General features: G+C 39.0%; 1 protein-coding gene across 1 annotated transcript in view; it reads left to right on the top strand.

Annotated features, from left to right (window-relative positions):
• The window catches only part of opcml (opioid binding protein/cell adhesion molecule-like), a 68,792-nt gene that overhangs the window by 26,915 nt on the left and 18,421 nt on the right, over window positions 1-23,456 (top strand). The window contains exons 2-3 of the mRNA XM_088320824.1: window positions 9,789-10,024; window positions 17,233-17,358. Of these exons, the coding sequence (XP_088176950.1) occupies window positions 9,789-10,024; window positions 17,233-17,358 (362 nt within the window). The remainder of the gene's footprint in view (window positions 1-9,788; window positions 10,025-17,232; window positions 17,359-23,456) is intronic.

Below are 23,456 nucleotides of genomic sequence, written 5' to 3' on the forward strand. Positions count from 1 at the left end.
CTGAAATATTATGAAAATACAACCACCATAACACTACAAAACTAAATATCAAATCAAGTAACCTTATATATTATTTTGATTTCATTCTAAAAATGAAAAAAATACTACAGAAATAATACAATACCACTTTTACAGTAAGATTATAACACATAAATACTACTAGAGAAATAAAACTAAAGTAAATATCCAAAAATACTCAAGGAACACTACAAAATTCCTACTACAGAAATACTAAAATATTTCTATAGTACAGAAAAATACTAGGATATAAAAAATACTCCAGCGATAGAAATACTACAGAAACACTACAAAAATCCTACTACAGAAATACTCCAAACATAATCCAAAATACTACTACAAAAATCCTTCTCCAGAAATACTTTGATAATAATAATACTACACAACTAATCAAATTAGATGCCTAAAACGGGGACCGTATATGTTATCTTACTTTCATTCTGAAAAGATAAAAAATACAACAAAACTACTACAATAACACTATTACAGTCAGACTATAACACAGAAATACTACTACAGAAATACTACTACAGTAAATATCCAAAAATACTCCAGAAACACTACAAGATTCCCACTACAGAAATACTCAAAGATTCCCACTACAGAAATACCAAAGACATCGTATAGTACAGAAAAATACTAGGATAGAAATACCCCAGTAATAGGCTAAAAATACTACAGAAACACTTAAAAATCCTACTACAGAAATACTCCAAACCAAATATCAAATCAAGTGCTCACAACGGGGACAATATATATTATTTTGCGTTTTTCTGAAAAGATCAAAAATACTAAAGAGGTACTACAAAAACACCATTACAGTAATACTACAATACAGAAAATCTACTAAAGAATTAAAACTACAGTAAATATCCAAAATTACTCCAGAAACATTACAAAATTCCTACTACAGAAATACCAAAAAACATATATAGTACAAAAATATACTAGGATAGGAATAACACTCCAGTAATAGTCCAAAAATAATACAGAAACAAGACAAAAACCCTACTACAGAAATACTCATTCTATAGTACAGGACAATACTAGGATATGAATAATAATCCAGTAATAGTCCAGAAATACTACAGAAACACTACAAAAATTCTACTACAGAAATACTCCAAATATAATCCAAAATACTACTACAAAAATCCTTCTCCAGAAATACTTTGAAAACACAATACCAATAATACTACAAAACTAAATATCAAATAAAGTGCTTAAAATGAGGACCTTATATAATATTTTGATTTTCTTCTGAAAAGATAAAAGATAATACAAAAGTACTACAAAAACACTATGACAGTAAAAATACAACATAAAAAAAAACACCAACCCAAAGTACTCCAAAATCCCTACTGCAAAAATACTCAAATAATAAAAAAGCACTACAAAATCACAACAAAAGCATATCTACAATAAAACTACAAAACCCAATATCAAAATCAGTGCTTAAAACAGGGACCTGAAATACTAGTTTGCTTTCATTGTGAGCATTTCGAAAACCAATTGAATGCATTTAAAAACGAATGTAAAGAAATATAACATGTAGACCTCTGCATGTATATTCATGAATGAGAAAGAGAGATACCAGAAAAAAATATATATATAAGTGGGCGTGTGCCTTGGGGTTTTTCTAAATGCCTTGGCTCGCAAACTAGTTGGAGAGTTTATTTCTTGTTAACAAAACAAAGTATTGGACTACCCACTTGCTGGCTGAAAGGAATGCAGGGATGTAATTTCACACAAACAATTTTTTTCAATAAACACTTAACCGGGCTTTGTATTGTTGGTTTGCCGAATACTTTGACGTTCCATTTGGAGGTAGAAACATCTTCAAAAGTTCTCGTTTTTTTCTTTTTAAAGACAAAAAAGAGACGTCTGCCTGAAGGGGCAAACACATTGTCTGCCGCTTGCTATTTTCGGCAATTGAACTCGGCTTTGTGCGTTGAAACGATTTCCTCTGAGCCAAAAAAACACAGTACAAAACGATGCGGAGTTATGATTTCTCAAGAAAGATTCTGTCAGGACCCGAACAGACGGTGGACCCAGACGCGTAATGTTTTCACACAAGCTTTATTTTACGGGAACGGGGCAGTCACGAGCAGGAACACAAATGCCAGTGATTCGGCGATCGCTGGGCGGAAGAGATCGAAACCGGACAGGACAGACGGGATCGATACCAGATACTGGACAGGGCGGGATGGACGGAATCGATACCAGATACCGGACAAGGCGGGACAAATGGGATCGAGGAAAGATATTGGACAGGACAGGAAAGACGGGATCGATACCGGCTACTGGAGCAAGATACCGGACAGGACGAGACAGACAGGATCGACAATTAATACTGGAAACTGGAGGAAGATACCGGACAGGAGGAGACAGACGGGATTGATACCAGATATTGGAGATTAGAGCAAGATGCCAGACAGGACGAGACAGACCAGATCAATACCGGATACTGGAGACTGGAGCAAGATATCGGACAGGACGAGACAGACCGGCTCGATACCAGATACCGGACAGGGCGGGATGAACGGAATCGATACCAGATACCGGACAGGGCGGGACAAATGGGATCGATACTGTATACACCAGCAAGATACCGGACAGGACGGGACAGACAGGATCAATACCGGATACTGGTTACAGAAGCAGGATATCGGACAGGCCAAGACAGACGGGATCGATACCAGAGACTGGAGCAAGTTACCGGACAGGACAGACGGGATCGATACCAGATACACGAGCAAGATACCAGACGGGGCAGGACAGACAGAATCGATAATGGATACTGGAGCAAGATATTGGACAGGACGGGAAAGACGGGATCGATACCGGTTACTGGAGCAAGATACCGGACAGGACGAGACAGACAGGATCGACAATGAATACTGGAAACTGGAGGAAGATACCGGACAGGACGAGACAGACCGGATCGATACCGGATACTGGAGACTGGAGAAAGATACCGGACAGGACGAGACAGGCGGGATTGATACCGGAGACTGGAGCAAGATACCGGACAGGGTCAAAATACAAGTCTTGCAAGTGCAGAGGTTCGTTGACAGACTGACAAGGAGTGAATGAGAGCGCTGAGTTTAAATAGGAGGGAAACCAATCAGGCAACAAGCAGCAGCTGGCGCCAACCGGGCAAGCCCAAGTGAGGCTAATGGGCAACCGTGACAGATTCACAATCACATTTAACACAAGAGTCATAAACAAAAGGTCTCTGTGATCAAGACAAATGAGGTTTTGCGGAGATCCTGACAGTAATAAATTCTTGGCTTTATTAGTTTGTTGTTTGGTGTGTTTTGTGGTGGCACAACCTCAAAAAAATCAGTTTTTTACCCCCTCAAATATTTCCATTTTATGTGATGGTGTAGTGTGCATGTGCGTTTTTTTTCTTTTTCAATTTAACACTTGATTGCATTTGTATCAACAAATAGACTATTTACATAAAGTTTGATTTGATTAGTGTCTTAAAGCATGCATTTCAAAAGTCCACTTTTGGACTGTAAGACATTTAAGCTGCGATGATTTTTAAAACTTTTCTCATATCTCGACTCTTCAGATCGTTGTCTATGTGCAGGTTTAAAAGGCTGAACCTATAAAAAGGTTAAACAACATGTGCCATCCTATGCACTGTTTTAGCTTGGAGGGTACTTACAGCTTAAGGCACAGGTGTCAAACAGGCTGCCCGCGGACCAGATCAGGCCCGCTAAGGGATTGAATCCGGCGAGACAACACTCAGAGAAGCGCAAGAGAAAAACAAGCTGCAGGTTGAAATATGTCAACTTGATGTTGCCAAAGCCAGGTGCCTCTCACAAAGACACTGTGCTTGTATTTATTCATCTCTCTCTCACTCTCTCTCTCTGTATTTCTTTTCTACCCTTTTCTCCCACTCTGTCTCTGTCTCTTTCACTCTCTGTGTCTTTCTTTTTCTATTCCTTTGTTGCTCTTTGTCTCTTTCTCTCTCTGGGTCTTTTAACCTCTTTTGCTCTAACTTCCTTTTTTCCTTTTCTCTCTTTTCTCTTTCTCTCTTCATACCCTTTGCGCTTTCTTTTCTCTTTTCGCTCCTTCTGTCTTTCTTTTTCTCTTTGGATTTCTTTCTTCCTCACCCTTCCTTTTCCCTTTCTCTCACGACTTTTTATCTTTTGTTTCTCACGATTTCTCCCTCTCTCTCTTTTTCTTTCTTTGTCCTGCCCTCTCTCCTTTTCCCTCCCTCTTTCTCTTATTTCTTTATCTCTTTTTTTCTTTCTCTTCAATCTACTAGTCCGACCCTCGACAGAATGTTTGTTCTATCGTGTGGCCCCCGAGTTAAAATGAGTTTGACACCCCTGGCTTAAGGCAATCTAAATTTAAGCCTTTTTTAATGCCTTCGGAAATAAATTTAAGACCTTGCCGACAAAAAACACAATCAAAAACAAACAAAACACCACATAAATTAAGGGCAGTTTTAAACATATGTATATGTATATATACATTTTTTTTTAATCGTTCTTGTTTAGTTGAAACATTCCTATCTGAAACACATAGCACTTTCCAAAGTTTTAGACATGAAAATCAAAAAATGAAACGGATGTTTAAGGAATACATCATGGACCCTCAGTCAAAACTGGCAGATAACTTCTAATTCCCGAGGAACTTTTCTGCTGCAGTGAAGAAAATAGGTATTTGAACGTGCTGCTATTTTGCTATTTCACCCACTTAGAAATTATGGAGAGGTCTAAAATGATCATCGTAGGTGCATGTCCACTGTGAGAGAGATAAACTAAAAAGAAAAATCCAGAAATCAAAATGCATGATGTTTTAACAATTCATTTGTGTGACACAGCTGCAAATAAGTATTTGAACACCTGTATATCATCTAGAATTCTGACCCTGAAAGACCTGTTAGTCCGCCCATTAGAAGTCCACCTGCATTCCATGTATCATCCTGAATAAGATGAACCTGTTTGAGGTCATTGCTGCATAAAGACTCCTGTCCACCCCATACAATTATTATTACTTTAACTTGTAACATGACAAAGACCAAAGAGCTGTCCAAAGACACCAGAGACATAATTGTACACTCCCACAAGGCTGGAAAGGGCTACGAGGCAATTGCCAAGCAGCTTGGTGAAAAAAGGTCCACTGTTGGAGCAATCATTAGAGAGTGAAAGAAGCTAAACATGACGGTAAATCTCAATCGGAGTGGAACCCCATGCAAGATATCACCTCGTGGGGTCTCAATGATTCTAAGAAAGGTGAGGAATCAGACTGGAACTACATGGCAGGAGTTGGTCAATGACCTGAAAAGAGCCACTGTTTCCAAGGTTACTTTAGGTAATACATTAAGATGTCATGATTTGAAATGATGCATGGCACGAGAGCTTGGAAAAAGAATGAAGAGTACGATCCGAAGAACAGCATCCCTACTGTGAAGGGTGCTTTGGGGTGTTTTTCTGCACATGGGACAGGATGAGAAGCACTACAGTAATGTCCTCTACTCGGAAAAAGGTGCACACAATACAAAATCTGACTTACATCAATGTCCGGATATTTTTCGACATCCCGAAAAAAATGTTTGTACCTACCGTTTTTCGTAAGTCGAATTGTCGTAAGTCGGGGAGCCTCTGTACTCCCTCATCTGGTGTGACATACCACCTCAAATAACACTAAATGTTAAATTGAAACTGATAAAAGTCTTGTTGTCAGTTCGGTACCCTCAGAGTTACCAACATCTACCTCTGTTGTACAGAATCTACCTTTTTTAGATGGAAACGCTTTTGTTATGAGTAAAAAAGCCCCAGAATTCTCGGAATATGACCCGATTCTGTAAAGCAGTAGAGAATGGATAGATGAATTAACCTTTTCAGTTAACTCATCACGTCCAGATTTGATTGCTTTGTAATTTCATTTGAGGACATTCACATGCAAGCAATCCTTTTTGAGCCTGGGTGATACAGACCAAAAATATGGTCTTTGATTTGAAAAATAAAAATCTTTAAACACAATATTATGGAGAAAGGGTATAAAAATCAAACAATTTGAATTTGAATTCTGACAAATGACAATCGCAGATGAACTCTTTATTGAGTATGGCTGCAGCTCCTCAGTATTTTGCTGTTTATATATCCATTTGAATGACGTAATGAATCACTACGCATTTGATTTGATTTATATGGGGCTTTTCTGGGTACTTAAGATGCTTTACAGGAAATACATTATTGATGCACTTACACATTCACCTGTGTTAATGGTAAACTACATACGCAGCAACAGATGCCCTGGAGCACACTGAAGTATATATATATATATATATATATATATATATATATATATATATATATATATATATATATATATATAAATATAAATAAATAAGACTGTCATTAACCAGAACCGGATCAGGACCCAAACGCATGACGTTACTCACACAAGCCTTTTATTTTACGGGAAATGGAGAGTCATGCATGTCAGGCAGCAGTGTGGCGTGAAATGATAGGAAGCCAGAGGCCGATGAGATCGATACCAATTGCCCGAGTTGATATCGGACAGATGGGGTCGATACCGGACAGGACAGGACAGACAGGATAGATAATGAAGCAGGATATCGAAAATAAACAGAACAAAAATAGACGGGAACAAAACTGGAAACCGATATTAAACAGGACAAAAATAAATGGGAACAACACCGGACAGGAAATGCCAACAGGAAACAGGACAGAGTCAAAACCCACGTCTTGCGGGACAGAGGCTCGTTGTCGGACTGACAAAGGAAAAATGAGAGCACTGAGCTTAAATAGACAAAAAGCCAATCCGTCAATGAGCCGCAGCTGGCGCCACACAGGCGGGGACAATTGGGCGCCATGGCAACCGTGACATAAGACAGTCCGTACAGGTGCTTGAAATCCTTGAAAATGCTTGAATTATAATGTTGTAATTTAAAGAGTTGATAAGGTGTTGGAATTATATACATATATTTATCCTACAGTTGACATTAATATGTTATAAGTGTTCTCAGCCCTTTTTGTATAGTTTTCAGCCGTAAGCTGTTCTTCAAGGCCATGAGTTGTTTTTTGTTCAGTCTGTTTCACATTCCAGTGGGTGCACCCTGACCTGTGCATGCCATAACTCATGTTGTTTTTCACCAAGAACCTTAATAATTAGAAGGGAGGGTTCGGAGACTTCTTCAGAGTGAGGAGGAGATTTGTAACAGCCCGGTCTCCGCCACTCTCATTATAATGATTAATAAAATAACCAATTCTCAATGACCGATTCTCTATGTCTTCTTTTATTTCAGAGCGTTTTATTAAAAATGTTGGGGACTTAAACTTGACATAAGGGCTTTAATTTTGGGTGATATACTCTTATTTGCTTGAAATCGTTGCCCTGTTGGTCAACAATCTGCTTAAAAACAACACCGACACTGCTCTCTGGTGGCTCATTTGCCACTGTGTTTCATCTTCCTTTGTGATTAACGGCAGCTGCCATCAGTTTGTATGATATTGTCCTGTGAAGAGTCATTGTCTCAGGTGCATGCTACACCTAAATGGGACACTACGAAATATGTATTACTGCAAGGATTATTTAACAATTATGGACATTTAAGCTACATGTTACACCTTCATGGGGAGAGATTTTTCACCCAAAATAATATACTCGCAATTTACGCAAGATCTAAAAGCATATGTCTTGATAAATGCACACACAAGATTAATAATCGTGTATGTAATCTGCAGATACATATATAGATGGCTCTGCAAAATACATTATCAACACCAGATTTCTTTTAAATGGGACTTGGCTTTGAGTGTCCGTAAAAATTGCTTCAATTTGACCATGAAAAAGTCCTATTAACCCTGAAATAAGTAATTAGATCAAAAAAGCACCCAACCTGGTTTCATCTTGAGATTTTGTTCAGCATAGTTGAATCACCCTGGTATTTATGGATCGCCAGCACACTTTCATAGCAACGCAAATCATTGTTGCTAACGTTGGAACCAGCCCACTCCCTTTAGGCTCATGGTTATGTATTTTATGTATTTATCAGGTGATTGTGTGCGAGTATGCTATTTTTTGATAATTGTTTTTATTTTTTTGCTGAGCCCATAAAAATAAGGCACAAACAAGCAAATGCAAACAAACAGGAATTCAATTAACTAAATCAAGGGAGACGTCTTTTATTTTATTTATTTATTTTTCCCATTTTTTGTGATCATGACTGCATATTAGGAGTTCCTATCTATTTTTCCTTTTATAATGATTTATTGTGGCACGTTGGATGGGTGGTTAGAACACAGGTTCAGGGTTCAAGTCCTGCTACCGCAACCTCCCCGTGTGGAGTTTGCATGTCTTCCCCGTGCCTGTGTGGGTTTCCTCCAGGCACTCCAGTTTCCTCCCGCTTTCCAAAAACATGCAGGTTAATTGGCCAGCTCAAATTGTCCCTAGGTGTGAATGAGCAGGTGAGTTGTCTGTCGCTGTGTTTTCCCTGCGATTGTCTGGCAACCAATTCAGGGTGTCCCCTGTCCACTGGCGGCGGTGGCTGGGATGGGCTCCAGCACCCCCACAACCCTACTGAGGATAAGCGGTGCAGATAATGGATGGATGATTTATTGTTAAGACGTTTTGTTTCATTTGAAGGGACTGTATTCCATTAATAACAATCAATGTTTAATACATAGTGGGATGTTTGGACGCGTTCTAAGGGATGGGCATAAATGGGCACTTTTAAAAAAATGTTTGCATTAATTTTAATTAACATTTCTATAACATTAACATTTCTGTTACATGTTATAGAAATGTTAATTAAAATTAATGCAAATTTTTTTTTTAAATTCAGCAATTCAATTTAATGTGGTTCCTTCAGTTGTTTATGTAATAATACAGTAGGTATTATTATTATTTTAAGTATTTATTCCTGATTAATTTTATTATTGATTTTTAATATCTTTATTCATGTTTTTCTTCTATTTCGTGTTAAGAAAAAGATATATCAGAACATTGGAAAGTTTATATCAGAGCGTTTGTTGTGAAAAACCTGATGTTGCCCAGCCTTACCCGAATTCCGTTTCCATGAGCAGCCAGCTAAATTGATTTTTCTTGTTTCCCGTTTGTACTTAGCTTAATAGATATAGCAGAAAAATGTGAGCCCTATATTTCTAGACGTCAGCTCCAGGGACACCATATGTTGGCCATAGTGCCAGATTGCAACACATGGTTGTCTTTTTGTGCTGTTTTCTTTGGTGGTAGGCATGGTAATGGACCAAATTGCATTTGCTTGTCATCGTTCCTCGAGACATAAAGGAATGTTCAAGGACCTGATATTGACACTGAGAAATGTAGCCTTCTTGATAGATAACTCCCACTGCTGTCCAATTTGCATGTACAAATTAAGGACTTGATTAGTAGGTGAAAAGTTTTAAATATAGCATGTATGTGTTTAATATTGAATAAAATACTATCAAACCTACCCCCTCGCTCCGGTTATGTAATAAATGAATAATGATAGCAAAAACAGACAAATTTGTCCTCTAGGAGGGCGTCATAAATGTCTCCAGATTTCACGGCAGTTGTTTTCATTTTAGAAGACATGGGTTGTGGACAAGAGCAGCTTGCAGTTTATTTCTGTGCCGTTACAATAAAAAAAAAGAAGGAACCGCAACATGTTGAAAGCCTTAATGTAGCAAAAGCTGCTTGCGCCCAAGGAATTACCAGTACATCTGAACATTAAAAATGCATGAATTAACTGCTCACGTTGGTTTTACTTTTCTTTTCAGATGCAGCGTGGACAGCAAAGTGTCTAGAGTGGCTTGGCTCAATCGGACAGCCATTCTTTTTGCAGGAAAAGAGAAATGGTCTCTGGACCCTCGAGTCATTCTAAAGGAAAACACTGCAGTAACGGAATACAGCATCCAAATCCAAAATGTGGATGTACATGATGAGGGACCCTACGTCTGCACCATCATTACAAACAACAAACCCAAATCCACAAAAGTTCATCTCATTGTTCAAGGTATGAAAAAAATATATATATTTCATGTGACTGCTGTGCTCTCTGATGCATTAGAGCAGGGGTATCAAACTCATTTTAACTCGGGGGCCACACGATAGAACAAACATTCTGTCGGGATCCAGACTAGTAGATTAAAAAGAAAGAAAAAGAGATAAAGAAATAAGAGAAAGAGGGAGAGAAAAGGAGAGAGGGTGGGATAAAGAAAGAAAAAGAGAGAGGGAGAGAGCGTGAGAAACAAAAGCTAAAAAGTCGTAAGATGGGGAAAAGAAAGGGAGAGGAAGAAAGAAATCCAAAGAGAAATAGAAAGACAGAAGGAGAGAAAAGAGAAAAGAAAGCGCAAAGGGTATCTGACTGATTAATTTAATTATTGACAATACAGTGTCATGTAATGGTCAAATATTACAGAATGTACCTTTAACAAAGTGTTGTCAGTAAGAGAAAGAAAAAAGGAAAAAGGAATTTAGAGCAAGGGGTTAAAAGACACAGAGAGTGAAAGAGATAGAGTGGGAGAAAAGGGGTGGAAGAGAAAGAGAGATCCAGAGATCCAGAGAGAAATAAATACAAGTACAGTGTCTCTGTGAGAGGCACCTGGCTTTGGGAACATCAAGTTGTCATATTTCAACCTGCAGCTTGTTTTTCTCTTGCGCTTTTCTGAGTGTTGTCTCGCGGGCCGGATTCAATCCCTTAGCGGGCCTGATCTGGCCCGCGGGCCACCTGTTGGACACCTCTGCATTTGAGGTACATTGTGTATTATTTACCGCTATCCAAGAAAAAAAACGATACTGATTTAAAAAATAAGTAAAAATAAACGAAGTATCATGTAAACATGCATTTTATTTTACATAACATTAGGCTCACCTAGAGGAAAGTGGCATGATTGTCCACCATCTTGCTGCTAAGGGTACCCACAAAGACCAAAAGCCGTGTGGAGAGAAAAATAGTGCTGTTTAGACACCTTGAATCTCCGTATCATTCCTCATACTTTGGAACACTCGTTTTCAGTCGCACTACACAATACAGTGACATCTAGTGGTCGAATATTACACAATGTTGCTTTAAATGGCTATTCAATGTTGTTTTTTCCTACTCTGCTTTTGGTTACTTTTGTGATAAAGGGCTATACAAACAAATATGACCTGACTTGACATATGACTGCACTTATCTATAGTTCTTTATCATATTCAGTGCAACATTTGGAAAAATTAGACAAATACTTTCATCATTTAATAATTTTATTTTGCTCAGTTTTTTTGGTTTGTTTTTTCTTTGTGCATTGTTTCATTTTTTTTGTCTTTTAGGAACGTTTATGATTATTATTACTCAGTTGTTTATGCCTTTTTAGTGAAAGACCAATCTTAATTTTGTAAAACTGTCAACATAACCACAAACAAATATTTTACATTTGTTATATATCTACACACAACATATTTAGGTGGCTATGTAAACAAATGCAGATAATCTAGCCTATTTTGTGACCTTAAAGCCCCAATGTGTAATATTTGACCACTAGAGGGCACTGTTACGAGCAAAGGCCAGTGAGACACGGCAGAGTGTGGTTGCAAGATGGTGGAGAAGCATGGCGCCGATCCAAGAATGGATTTCAGGGTGCAAAAGAAACAAATTTTTCAACCTATGATTTTTTTTTATAAAAATAAACATTGGTATTAGAGTTCATGTATTTTTGCCCAGTATTTCAATCAATGTTTTCTTTTTTGACTGGATGTAAGTATTTGGAGGCACTAAATGACAATATCCCACGAAATATTACAGTAGTACCTCCTATTGAATAAAAAAAAATATATATTCTGTAAAAATAAAAATAAAAACATGTTTGAGTAATGGGCAAAAATACAAGAACTATCACAGTAATGTTAATTTTTATAAATATTCATAGGTGGAGAAATTTCTTTTTCAAAGCGGAATCCATACGTAGTAGTCGCCGCCATGTTCGTCTGGCATCTTACTGCTACACTGTGCTCATTTGGTTCTAGTTTAGACAATACAGTGTCATGTAATGGTCAAGTGTTACAGAATGTACCTTTAACAAAGTGCTTACATTAATTTGCTAACAACAATAAACACGAATAGCTTACTAAGCAGTCCAAAACTCAAAATGCACCATGTGGTAAAGTATCCATATGCTTGTTTCATTAAAATCAATTTAACATACCGGTTTGGATTTTTCAAGTCTTCAATGTTGAAATTTAGCGTGGAGCCTAATGCTGGTGAATTATTTCTTTGCAATGTGCTTTTATACTTAAACTGTACAACAAAACAAAATACCAATAAAGAAATAGATAAACGACAAAAAAACAGTAAAATAAAACATGCAGGTGGTAAGATGTTTGTATGAAAATGATTCTGCGTTTGTTCAATAAAGCATTTAAAACAAAAAAAGTGTTTTTATACTGCTTTCTGCTTTGTGGAAGATATACCCTTAGCTGGCTACAGCAAGACAGAAGTATCAAAACAAAACAAAGATTTGCAAAGCATATTTCCTCCATTGGGGAAACTTACATTGTGGGAGTATGACCATCATGGAAAAACAAACACTAGGAATCTAAAATGTATCAGGTTTGTGAAAAAGGTGCTGATGTTTGAAATGGTGCCATGTTGTACGTTCTAAATTACTTATTTTGCAGTTCAGGTAAGAAAATTGCATTAATGAAAACCTAAAAGACAACTAATCCAATCATGTTGAGGGTGTACTTTGAAATGGCAATTCAGTTGAAATACTCCCACAGGCTCACCGAACCGGGGCACACCGAAACAGGCAATAACTGTTCATATTAACTCATTCACTCCCACCCAAAGACATTTTTCATATAATTGATATGGGTTTTTTTCAGCAACACGCCCCCCAAAAATAATGAAATGCTAGAAGAGACAAATGTAGAAGAGAGAAATGTATAATTTTAATGTAAGTTGAATTAGAATAATTAAAAAATAATAATGAAAAATGAAAAAAGCATCTTTTAGGGAGATTTTTCAAAGACATTTCAACTTCAATTTATTACTAAATTGTACTTTCAAAGGGCAAATGTGTCTCCTTTTGAATGTATGTTGGGAAAACGTAAATTATATGAAAGGACGTCTTTGGCGTAGAATTAGGTGAATTGTTGAAATCTTCAGATCATTTAACTTCAAATTCTACATAATTGTACAGTAAAAAGGCAAAATTGTCTCTTCTAGCATTTATTTTTTGACTGTTGACAAAAAAAACACAAATTATGTAAAAATATGTATTTAGCTGTGAATGAGTTAATGGAATTGTCTTTTCTTGAATGGTCTGGTTACCCTGTTGTTCAATTTGGATGTATAAATTGAGGAATGCTGTCATGGGTGCAGAGGTTGAAATATTGTGAGTACATTGTAAATATTGAATAAAGTACTGTCAAACCTCCCATTTCGCTCCTGTTATAGGAATAATGTTGGCAAAAACATCAACTAATTTTCTCCTCAAAGAGGGTGTCATAAATGTTTCAATATGTATTTGGAAAAAACAACAACAAAAAAATAAGAATACGCTCCATATCTGAAGCCACAATGTTTAAAAATTGACAAAAAAGTAGCAGTTTGTGGTCCGGAATTTACAGTATTTGTGACAAGTTTGATACAACTTATACATACTAAGGAGAAGAAGAAACCCAAAAACTTTGTGACTGAACCCACTGTGATCATTTCTGTATTGACAAAAATATTTATTATCATTTTGTAAGATATTATAATGAGTTGAAAGGATTAATAGAAGAATCTTCCAAAGTTATCAAGAGGATGGGTCCCTTATAAGCCTTGGCTTAAATTAATTTTTGGGTGATTTGTTAATTTTGTTGAAATAGGCCTTTGAGGAAAACAATGCATTTGAAATCAAATAATATCTAAAAATTGTTTTAATGGCCAACACATACATAACATTGAGGCACTTGTTCTCACTGCCTCTCTCTTTCGTTAACCCAGGGATCAGAAACATTTTGAAAGCGCCATAAAGGACCAGAAAACAAAATAAAAAACGTCTGGATCTCCCAAAAAATAATAACTGTCACATTTTGTGAATGGATCTAAGTGATGGGCAGCAGGAACAGAGGCAGGGGTGCTCAAAAAAGGATGGTATTTAGTAACAAAACCAGGAACAAAGCAACAAACAAATAAGGGGTCACAAGCAAATACCTTGTGCAAACAAAAAAACAAATCTGCCGATATCAAACCGAGTAACAAAAAAGGAAATGTAAAGGCAATGACCCGATGGAGTGTGCTGTCTGAACAGTCTTTTTAAAAGGTCAATGTAATCACTTATTAGGTATGTGGAGATCGGGCTCAGATGTGTTCAGTTCAGCATAACACCCGCCGCCCACTTTGGCGCATAACAAAAGCCATATAAAAATCTATTTGAAATTAAAAAAAAAGTGATTCCTACATAAAAGTTAGTCATTTAATATTTAATACACATTCTGAAGAAAACTATTACTCAAAGAAATACATACAGTGGGACCTCGCTACTTCGCGGTTCGACGTTCGCGGCTTCAGAGCTTTGCGGTCTGTAATGGTTAAAAAAAAAAAAAAAAAAATGTAAATTCGTTGGCGGAGGTCACTCCCGGGCCGCGCGACGGAGCGAGTTCAGCGGACGCGGCGTCACACGGCGCGACGAGAGAAAAGGCGGCAGGCGTGATCGGGCTACCCCCGTAACTGGAGAGAGCCCGCTCGTCCGACGTCCCCAGTAGCGCGGCGCGACGACAGGCGGCCGTCCAAGCGCGGCGGGCGAAAGGCGGCGGGCGAAAGTCGGCGGGCGAAAGGCGGCGGGCGAAAGGCGGCGGGCGAAAGGCGGCGGGCGAAAGGCGGCGGGCGAAAGGCGGCGGGCGAAAGGCGGCGGGCGAAAGGCGGCGGGCGAAAGGCGGCGGGCGAAAGGCGGCGGGCGAAAGGCGGCGGGCGAAAGGCGGCGGACGTGCGCGGTACCCCCGAAAGTACCGCCGCAGGTTAGGGGCTAGCTTGTGAGAGCAATCGAACGGCACCGGCAGTGCGGCGCAAATAAAAACCCTGTCGTGAATTTGTCTCCGAACGTCCCGGGCGGACGTAAAATAGCCCAACTGTACGACTCTTAGCGGTGGATCACTCGGCTCGTGCGTCGATGAAGAACGCAGCAAGCTGCGAGAACCAATGTGATTTGTTGCTGCGATTGGCTGGCAACCAGTTCAGGGTGTCCCCTGCCCACTGCCCGGAGATGGCTGGGATGGGCCCCAGCCCCCCGCGACCCTAATAAGGATAAGCGGTGAATATGAGATGAGATACGTTTTTTTTTTTTTTTTTTTTTTTTTTTTGAAGGGGCGTCGCTACCTCGCGGATTTTCACTTATTGCGGGTGGTTTTGGTCCCCATTAACCGCGATAACCGAGGTCTTACTTTATATGTTTCCCACCATAATTTAATTTACAAACATTACTGAAAAATCTCTAAGGATCCACTTTGGCAGTGCTAAAGAGCCAAATGAGACTCTGGAGCCACAGGTTGCTGACGGCAGTATTCACCTCTGCGCGCACACGCATACGTGCATAAGTAGAGATGGACTAACATGCAAACAAGACGAAAATGTAATTAATCTTAAATGCACTCATGTAAATCACGGTCTACATGCAGAAGCTCCCACCTGTATGATTTTCCTATTTAAGATGTTAATGTCATGTCACGTGGCTTTGCTAACTGCCACAGGCAGATATAGTGTTAGCGCTGGTGCGCATTAATTAAATATCAATTATCTCACAGCAGCAGATAAAGTTTACCGCCAAGCAAAGTGGTTTTATTTACTACATTATTCAATTTATGTGTCCAGCATGGAGGTTACAAAAAATGCACCAAGAGTATGCTTTATTGTCTCTTTTATGATGGGGAGTTTGCACGACTTCACCTTTGTATCAGTGTCAAGTGCAACTTGTCACGCCCGGTACTAGCAGGGGACCCAAATGCGTAATGTTTCACACAATGATTGATTGAGGGGTCGGGGAAGGCAGGGCAAAAGGAAAAAGGCCGCGATCTGGTGCTCGCTGGGCAGAAGGAGCAGGAAACCCTCGCGAACGAAGCGTGGTCGGCAATCGTAACAAATCGGGTAGCCTGGACGGGAGAAAGGAGCGTGGTCGGAGATTGGAACAAGTCAGGTAGCGGGGACGGGAGAGAGGAGCATGGATCGGAGATCGTAACGATTCAGCCAGCCAGGACAGGAGACGGAGCGAGGTCAGGGATGTTAACATGTCAGGTAACCGGAGACATTCGGGAAGCCAGGGACAGGAGATTGATACAGGAAACAGGGGACGAAATCGAGCAGGATAAAGGAATAGGTCGGGAGCAGAACAGGAGCCAGAGTCAAAAATGCCTGCTTGCATGCGAGGAGGTTCGATGACGTACTCAAATAGGAGGAGTACTAATTAGGGAACGAGTGGCAGCTGGGGCTAAAAGAGTGAGCGCAGGTGAGGGCAATTGACAAATCATGACACAACGGAACCATTTCACTCCATTTTCCTTACCTCACTTATTAGTGGACAGGTGGTAATGTCAATCCACGTTCCCCTCACCAATGAGAGAAATAAGCTCTCTATAGTGTTCTTTGATTTTGGATCCAGCGCTTTCATCCTGTTCCCAAAATGAAAATTGTTGTTTTTCCAAAAAATGACACATTCTTATAGTGTTTTTAAGAATAAATCACAACTGAATCAAAATAACAATATATTTGCTTGTGCAACTCGTCCTGTTCAAGTTTAATCGAAGTAGGCGCAATCAACCACCCCTTAGCCAATCATGGTTTGTGAAACACAGACGTTTCCATAGGCCAGCCAGAAGACCCTGGCTTTGCCAACTCGAAATCTGATTTGCTAAAGAAACCGCTTTATCGACAGTATGATGCAGGGCCTGCAGAACTGATTGTGAAGGCCTTTGGGCAGATTTCTGACCCTGGTAACGAGTAATAGCTGAAATGTGTGTTAAATATCAGTGTAGCCAGGGGAAAAACAATGAAAGGATAGACAATTTGGAATAATTTAAGTAATCACAAACAACATCTAATTAACATCACATGATTCAAATACTTTTCAGGACAACAGATAAGGTCTTTCTGGCCCATCACCAACAAAATCTGGAGTTGACTTCCCTTATAACATGTTTTCACCCTTTTCTCATGAGCCATTTCTTACTTTCTTTATCGTAACCATTTACTATTTCTTTTGTCAGTTCCTGCCAGGATAACAAATATATCAAAGGACGTCACAGTCAATGAAGGAAGTAGCGTCAATCTTAAGTGCATTGCAATGGGTCGACCAGAGGCAGTTGTCAAATGGAGGCATCATTCCCCAAGAGGTAAGATGACTTTCTTCTTTTTTCTACACGCTCTGTTGGTGATTGTAGTCGGTGGACGCTGCGTGTCCCGCCGAATGCTCGATTCAACATTCAGGTTTCACGAGATCTTGGGATGAAGAAGCAAGAGCTGAAGAGAGCAGTTCTGCTGAGGACTTTTTATTACGATTTGCGGGTTGCACCCAATCGCGGACACATAAGAAGAGTTCAAAAGTTTATTGGGGGCAGCGGGAATGAATAAAAGGCGCTCCGCATATGGGAGGAGGAAGAAGAAAATTAGAAAAAAAACACACAGTCCAAGCAAAACTAGAGGCGGGCGAGAAACAAGGAGTCCCCGATTGAATAGAGACAGGCGTCCAGAAGTCACAAATCAGTTCCAGGTGGCTGTGACTGTCGAGAAGTTGTAGCTGGACCCCTTCTGCAGGTGAAGGCTAACTTAGCCCTTGCTCCCCTACTCAGGAGAGGTGTACAGGTTAAGGGGCAAAACACCTGTGACCATGTGATACCTGCAGAGAATACAGAAGGGGTCTGTAGAAATACCACAGCACCTTACCAGTTAGAACCTTAACATCCTCACCCGTAGTTGCTGCTAATGGCAAAGCACCTCTGGTGTTTATTTCATCTTGACAGGCGTTCAGAAGTCAGGCGACAGCAGGAGGCAGGATGTTCACTTGAAGAGAAAACAATCCGACAAATAAAACTGTCAGTGCAGTCATTTTGTACTGGGTCCTTAATGAGAGTCAGGCTTGGATGATGGGAGGCAGGTATGGGGATTCTTCAATCCTATTGGCTGTTGGCGCTCTCTTAAACTTTTATTACAATGGAACAAAATATGATATTTCCAGAGACTCAAACTGTGAGCTTAAACCAAATGTTGCCCACACAGGGATGTACAATATATTATATTTTTATTGATATCAATATAGAATGAAGCTCACCTACAAATTCTAAGCAACTGTGGTGGGTATGAGGAATTTGGTCTAAGTTTTTGCTAAAAGTACCGTAAATTACAGACTATAAGCCGCGAAAGATCATCTTATGCAACGATGCGGTTAATTTATGCATTTTTTCCTATGGCCGCCAAGCGGTAATGTTAAGAGTGAGACAGGTGGAATATATATGTCTAGGAAGACGCAAGTTTAATGTAACTTTGCACTTAGTGCATGAATAAAACTAGCATAGACAAACCCTCATCATGGAAAAGGTGTCAATCAAAAAGGGACAACTAACTACCATATTGTGAATAATTTTATGAGTCTGTGTATTTGTAAACGGAAATAATGTGTCAGATTAGAAAAAGCAATGTCCAAGGAATTTCTCCGGATTTCTATTGAACTGCTGCATTATCGTGTGTTTTGGAGTCAATATTTTCCACGGTTGGATTCTATGGATTGTCCTTGAAGTAACCACGTAATGGTGAGTTACGCCGGCTTTAGAGTTTCCGGGTATCGGACTGATCGTGATGTTTCTCTGATGAGTAAAGGTTGTATTTCAGTGACTGGTGACATACAGACACGTATTTGTTTATCAAAAGTCCGGCAGCCTGCCGGTGGGCCGTCGGAACGTAAGAGGTTAAGGTCCCATATTTTATTATCACTCTTTCTGTATACTGTCTTTCTTTGTAAAAATGTCATGTTTCAATGTGGGCAGCTTATAGTCAGGTGCGGCTTATGTATGTACAAAATGTTTTTATTTCAAAAATGTACTGGGTGAGGCTTATAATCAGGTGTGCTCTATAGTTCGGAATTTACAGTATAATTAATATATGTTTTGACATGTTTTTAAAATGGGCAATAAGTTTTGTATGATTTTTTTTATGTTTAAGGTTGAGTTATTTTGCCATTTCGTGTTTCGCTAAGATGCTTTGACCTAGGGTAAGATCTTAAGCCCGGGCCCGAACCCGACCTGAACCCAGCCCGAAATATAGGTAGGGTTCGGGCTTAGAATGTCAATCATTAAGTCAGGCTGGTCAGGAATCTTTCTCTGGCTGTTGTTTTTATTTTCTTCGTGGAGGATACTCACAGCATGCACTCACATTTACTATAGTGATTATCTAGATAAAGTAAATGCTTACCAAGCTATCAGTTTAACACAAAATCACAAAATCCAAAGAAATTTTCTTCTTCTGTGTTAGGGTAAAAGACGCGCGGCTTCCTCCTTCCACCTCCCTCTCCTCAGACGTCATTTCTGCTTCATGCCAATAGTTTACAAGCATTACAAGCTTTCTTTCTGCTTTCTGGACAAATATTTCACTATTTGCAGCTTGTAATCTGCAGAACTTGATTTTCTTTTCGGTGCCATTTTGTTCAGTTTCACTTGCATTCGCTGCAAGTCGCGGAGATGCGGCGCCAAACCATTTATTTAGGCGCAGCACTTGCACTGCACACTTGATTTGAGGGACACGGCCCCAAGTAAACCCCAAGCTGCGTAGTTCAGCTGAAAAGCACAGTTCGGCGCTGAATTAGGCAGTATAGCTTTAAGTTTACTTTGGCGGCAGATTAAACCTTAAGGTATATTGCGGGCTCATTCATTAAATCAAGTTAATCCGTCGGGTTTGGGCGGGTTCGGTTTTGGGTCGTGTCAGGCTGAATTTTTTTAGGCCCGCTCTTACCTCTACTTTGAATACTAAGCCTTGGCCCTTTGCAGTACAAAGCTTCCAGTTGTTCATTTTACTGATGTATTTTTGAACATACATGGTAGGTACTGTACGTCTGCCACTATGTATTTTGTTTTGTCAGCAGATTAAATTCAGCAGATTTCTGTCCCACATTTTGCCTTGCAAATGTTAACCCTAGGAATAAAACTTTACTAAAGTTGCATGAGCATTAGCGCTGTGTGTGGGTGGCTCCAAGCCGTCCTCCCACACAATGCTTGCTCTCGACTTCGCTACATATCAAACACTTCCGAGGCCAGTTCATACGATTCTTACTGCTTTATTCAAATCATGTCATGATTCACAATGAGCGGTGCCAAGTTTTAATCGTTTTTTGACTCCTTGCATAACCCTCGAATCTTCTACCCAAATGGGAATACGTGTATTTGAGTATGTTTGAGGAGTCACTTAAAATGAAACCTTACGTAATGAAACATGATGAGCCAGGAGACCTCGGATCCAAAATAGTTAAGAAAGAAAAAGCTTTGTGAATGTTGATGTGTGAACAATGTGATCTTATAATTGTGTCAGCTCTGAGTGCACCGAGTGCATGGTAGCATGAGTCATGAACCGAGCCATTTTCAGCTGCATTGAACTGTTTCCAAGATACTCACAGCCTACTCGTTCACGTCTTCCTCAATTTTGTATCGCTCACACAATATTAGATTATTTTAGAAAGATCGCTTCACTAACAGAAGATCACAATGATAGCGGCAATTAAATTGACCACATGAGACCACAAGCAACAATTTGATTTAATTTAAAAAGGAAGAGACTACATATGCAAGCAGCTCTCACTAGCCGAGTAACGAGTGGAAGATAGAGTTTAGTTTTGACAGAACATGGCGCTAACACTACTTTCAAAGGAACAGTGTGTAATATTTGACCACTAGATGTTACTTTATTGTGTAGTGCAACTGAAAACGAGTCCTACAAAGAACAAGTAAGAATACAAAGTACAGAGACTCAAAAGTGACCAAACCAAGTCAAGTCAAGTCATCTTTATTCATATAACTGTTAATCCCAAGGAGTCTCAAAGGGCTACACAGACCACAGATTTTTGCAATCTACAGACTATTGTTGCACCATCCCCTGATCTAAAATCTACATGAGGGCAAGGAAAAACTCTTAAATCTCAACATGAGGAAAATGAAGAAACCTTTGCCCAGCCTTTTACAAGGTCTTTGTTTTTTGGAGGTATCCTTAGCAACAAGATGGCAAACAATCATGTCAGCTTCTTCATTGCACAACTAGTACAATACCCTATCTTTTTGTGCTCCACTATTACATTTTAGACCAGTCTCCAAGGCGTGTATATATTTTTGCCTATTTATCCTTTTTTTTATCCTCTTTTAAGTCTTAATGACGTGTTTATCCTGGAGTGCTGTGTTCACTACATTGTTATCAACAACAATAAAGACAATTTTAATTCTATAAAAGTTGCCTTTCAAATATTTAGGCCAAATGCAATACTCAACCGATTGAGCGGACTTAAAGGTTAGCTCACAAACAGTACTACTGATTTAATGTGGTCGAGTTGTGTTTTAGAAATGTTGCAAAGTGGCTTCTGAAAGGTTTACTTAAACTTGTGTTTTGCCACACAACACGCACCAAATGCAATCGGCGAAATAAATGAAGCAAATAGATGGCATTGAGTGGGGATTATGATAAGTATAAAAAAGAGAAAAGGGACTGCACAAAGGGCATGGGGAATGGGAAAAAATCAGTAGCATCTGTCAGGCAACTCCAGATTTAGAAGAGAAAAAAAAACAAATCTGCAGGACCCCAAGCACTGCATAAAAAGGCAAAAGGATTGCTTATCCAGCCTCCCTAACAACAAACTCTGCTGCCATCAGGGAAATAATCTGGGCTGCTGAGGAACAACATTGAAAGAACGAATGGAGGGTTTTTGTTTGTTTGTTTTGTTTTTCCCCTCAGTTCATGAAGCTGCTGTGCAGGGAATTATCTATTTGACTTAGCCACTAAATGTGACTGGAATGTCAAAGACAGAAAACAAATAACACAATTAATGGCTTGTACTGCAGTTGATGGTAGTGGGAAGTCAAATGTGCCAAATTCTGACTTCTGACCTGTTTCATGACAAATGTGAAAATTGACAATAACTATATTTTAATTCAGGCAACACAAGCAAAATGGCCAGTTGTTTCCCGGGCTAATATAAGATTGAAATGGGCTGCTCGGAGCGGTCGTGGTCGGGAGTTCACTACCCAATTTGGCCGCCTGAGGGCTTTAGAGAACCCACTAAAGCGGACCTTAAAGTAAAGGTAAATAGACTAAAAAAGTAGATCATTATCAATTTTGTAGTATTTATTAGGGATGCCTTGACAATATCCCTAACTAAAGACACTCATGGAGGTCTATAGTGCAACTGTGTAAATTTTCACGAAAATATGTTCAGCGGCTTCAGAGCAAATATGTTTCATACAAACACACACATAATTTTGGATTAATAAAGTAATTTAGATTCAGATAGATGAGATTTAGTTTAAATTTAGGATATTGCCATTACAGAAATCTTTCGCTTTATCACTGGTACTTTTTCACGGTTTTGCTTCTTTGTCGATTTTGACAGTGCATTGCACCCCCTTTTTCTGCCAAGTGCTCAGTCTTATCTTTTTCAATTATTTTTTTTTTCTAAAAGTCATTTTGTCAAAGAAACGCTTTGGACCCAGGAAAGCACCAAAAGGCAGAGGGAGATGCTTTATATCGCCAACAAAGATGAACTTCTTGACACGCTAAAGAAAGGTTAAAGCAGTTCTCCATAATGTCGCCACGATGGCGACACAAAAACTTTTGAAGTAAATAGTTTTGAAATGTTCAGAAATCATCTTTATCATTACTATTACGATTATTATTTTTTAAATACGTCCTGCCAAACAAAACAGGCGAAAATATAGTGATACTTTATCATCACACTAATAAGAAAAGTTTAATTTTTGGGGGCCAAATTGAGATTTTCCCCTAAATAAAGTTCCCATAAAAAGCTGCACAAGTGCCAAGTCGGTCAACCAATCATAATGAATATAATAGTGCAATATAGTAGCAAAGATCATCTTAAAATTATAATTTGACAGGACCTAAGTTACTTGTAAAAAGTATATATATATATATATATATATATATATATATATATATATATATATATATATATATATGTGTATGTGCAAAGGGGATTTTAGAGGATGCCAGTTTTTATATAAGAATATATAAAGTACAGTACTTTTATTTGTTGCTTGGGATGTTCTTTTCATACCACATTTTTGTCATCCACAAGATAGAATCTGAAATAAAGTGGATTGTGTCCTTAATCAATACAGTTTGACTGTATGCAAATTATATGTTGGAAAAAAGTGCACAAAGTACAGTATTGTATATATTAAACAAATGCTTGAGCCTGTAAATTGGGCTTGTTACTTGGTTTCATAGA

The sequence above is a fragment of the Urocampus carinirostris genome, chromosome 17 (genome assembly GCF_059441175.1).
Source record: "Urocampus carinirostris isolate Australia breed hairy pipefish chromosome 17, RoL_Ucar_1.0, whole genome shotgun sequence".
Classification (NCBI taxonomy): Eukaryota; Metazoa; Chordata; class Actinopteri; order Syngnathiformes; family Syngnathidae; genus Urocampus; species Urocampus carinirostris.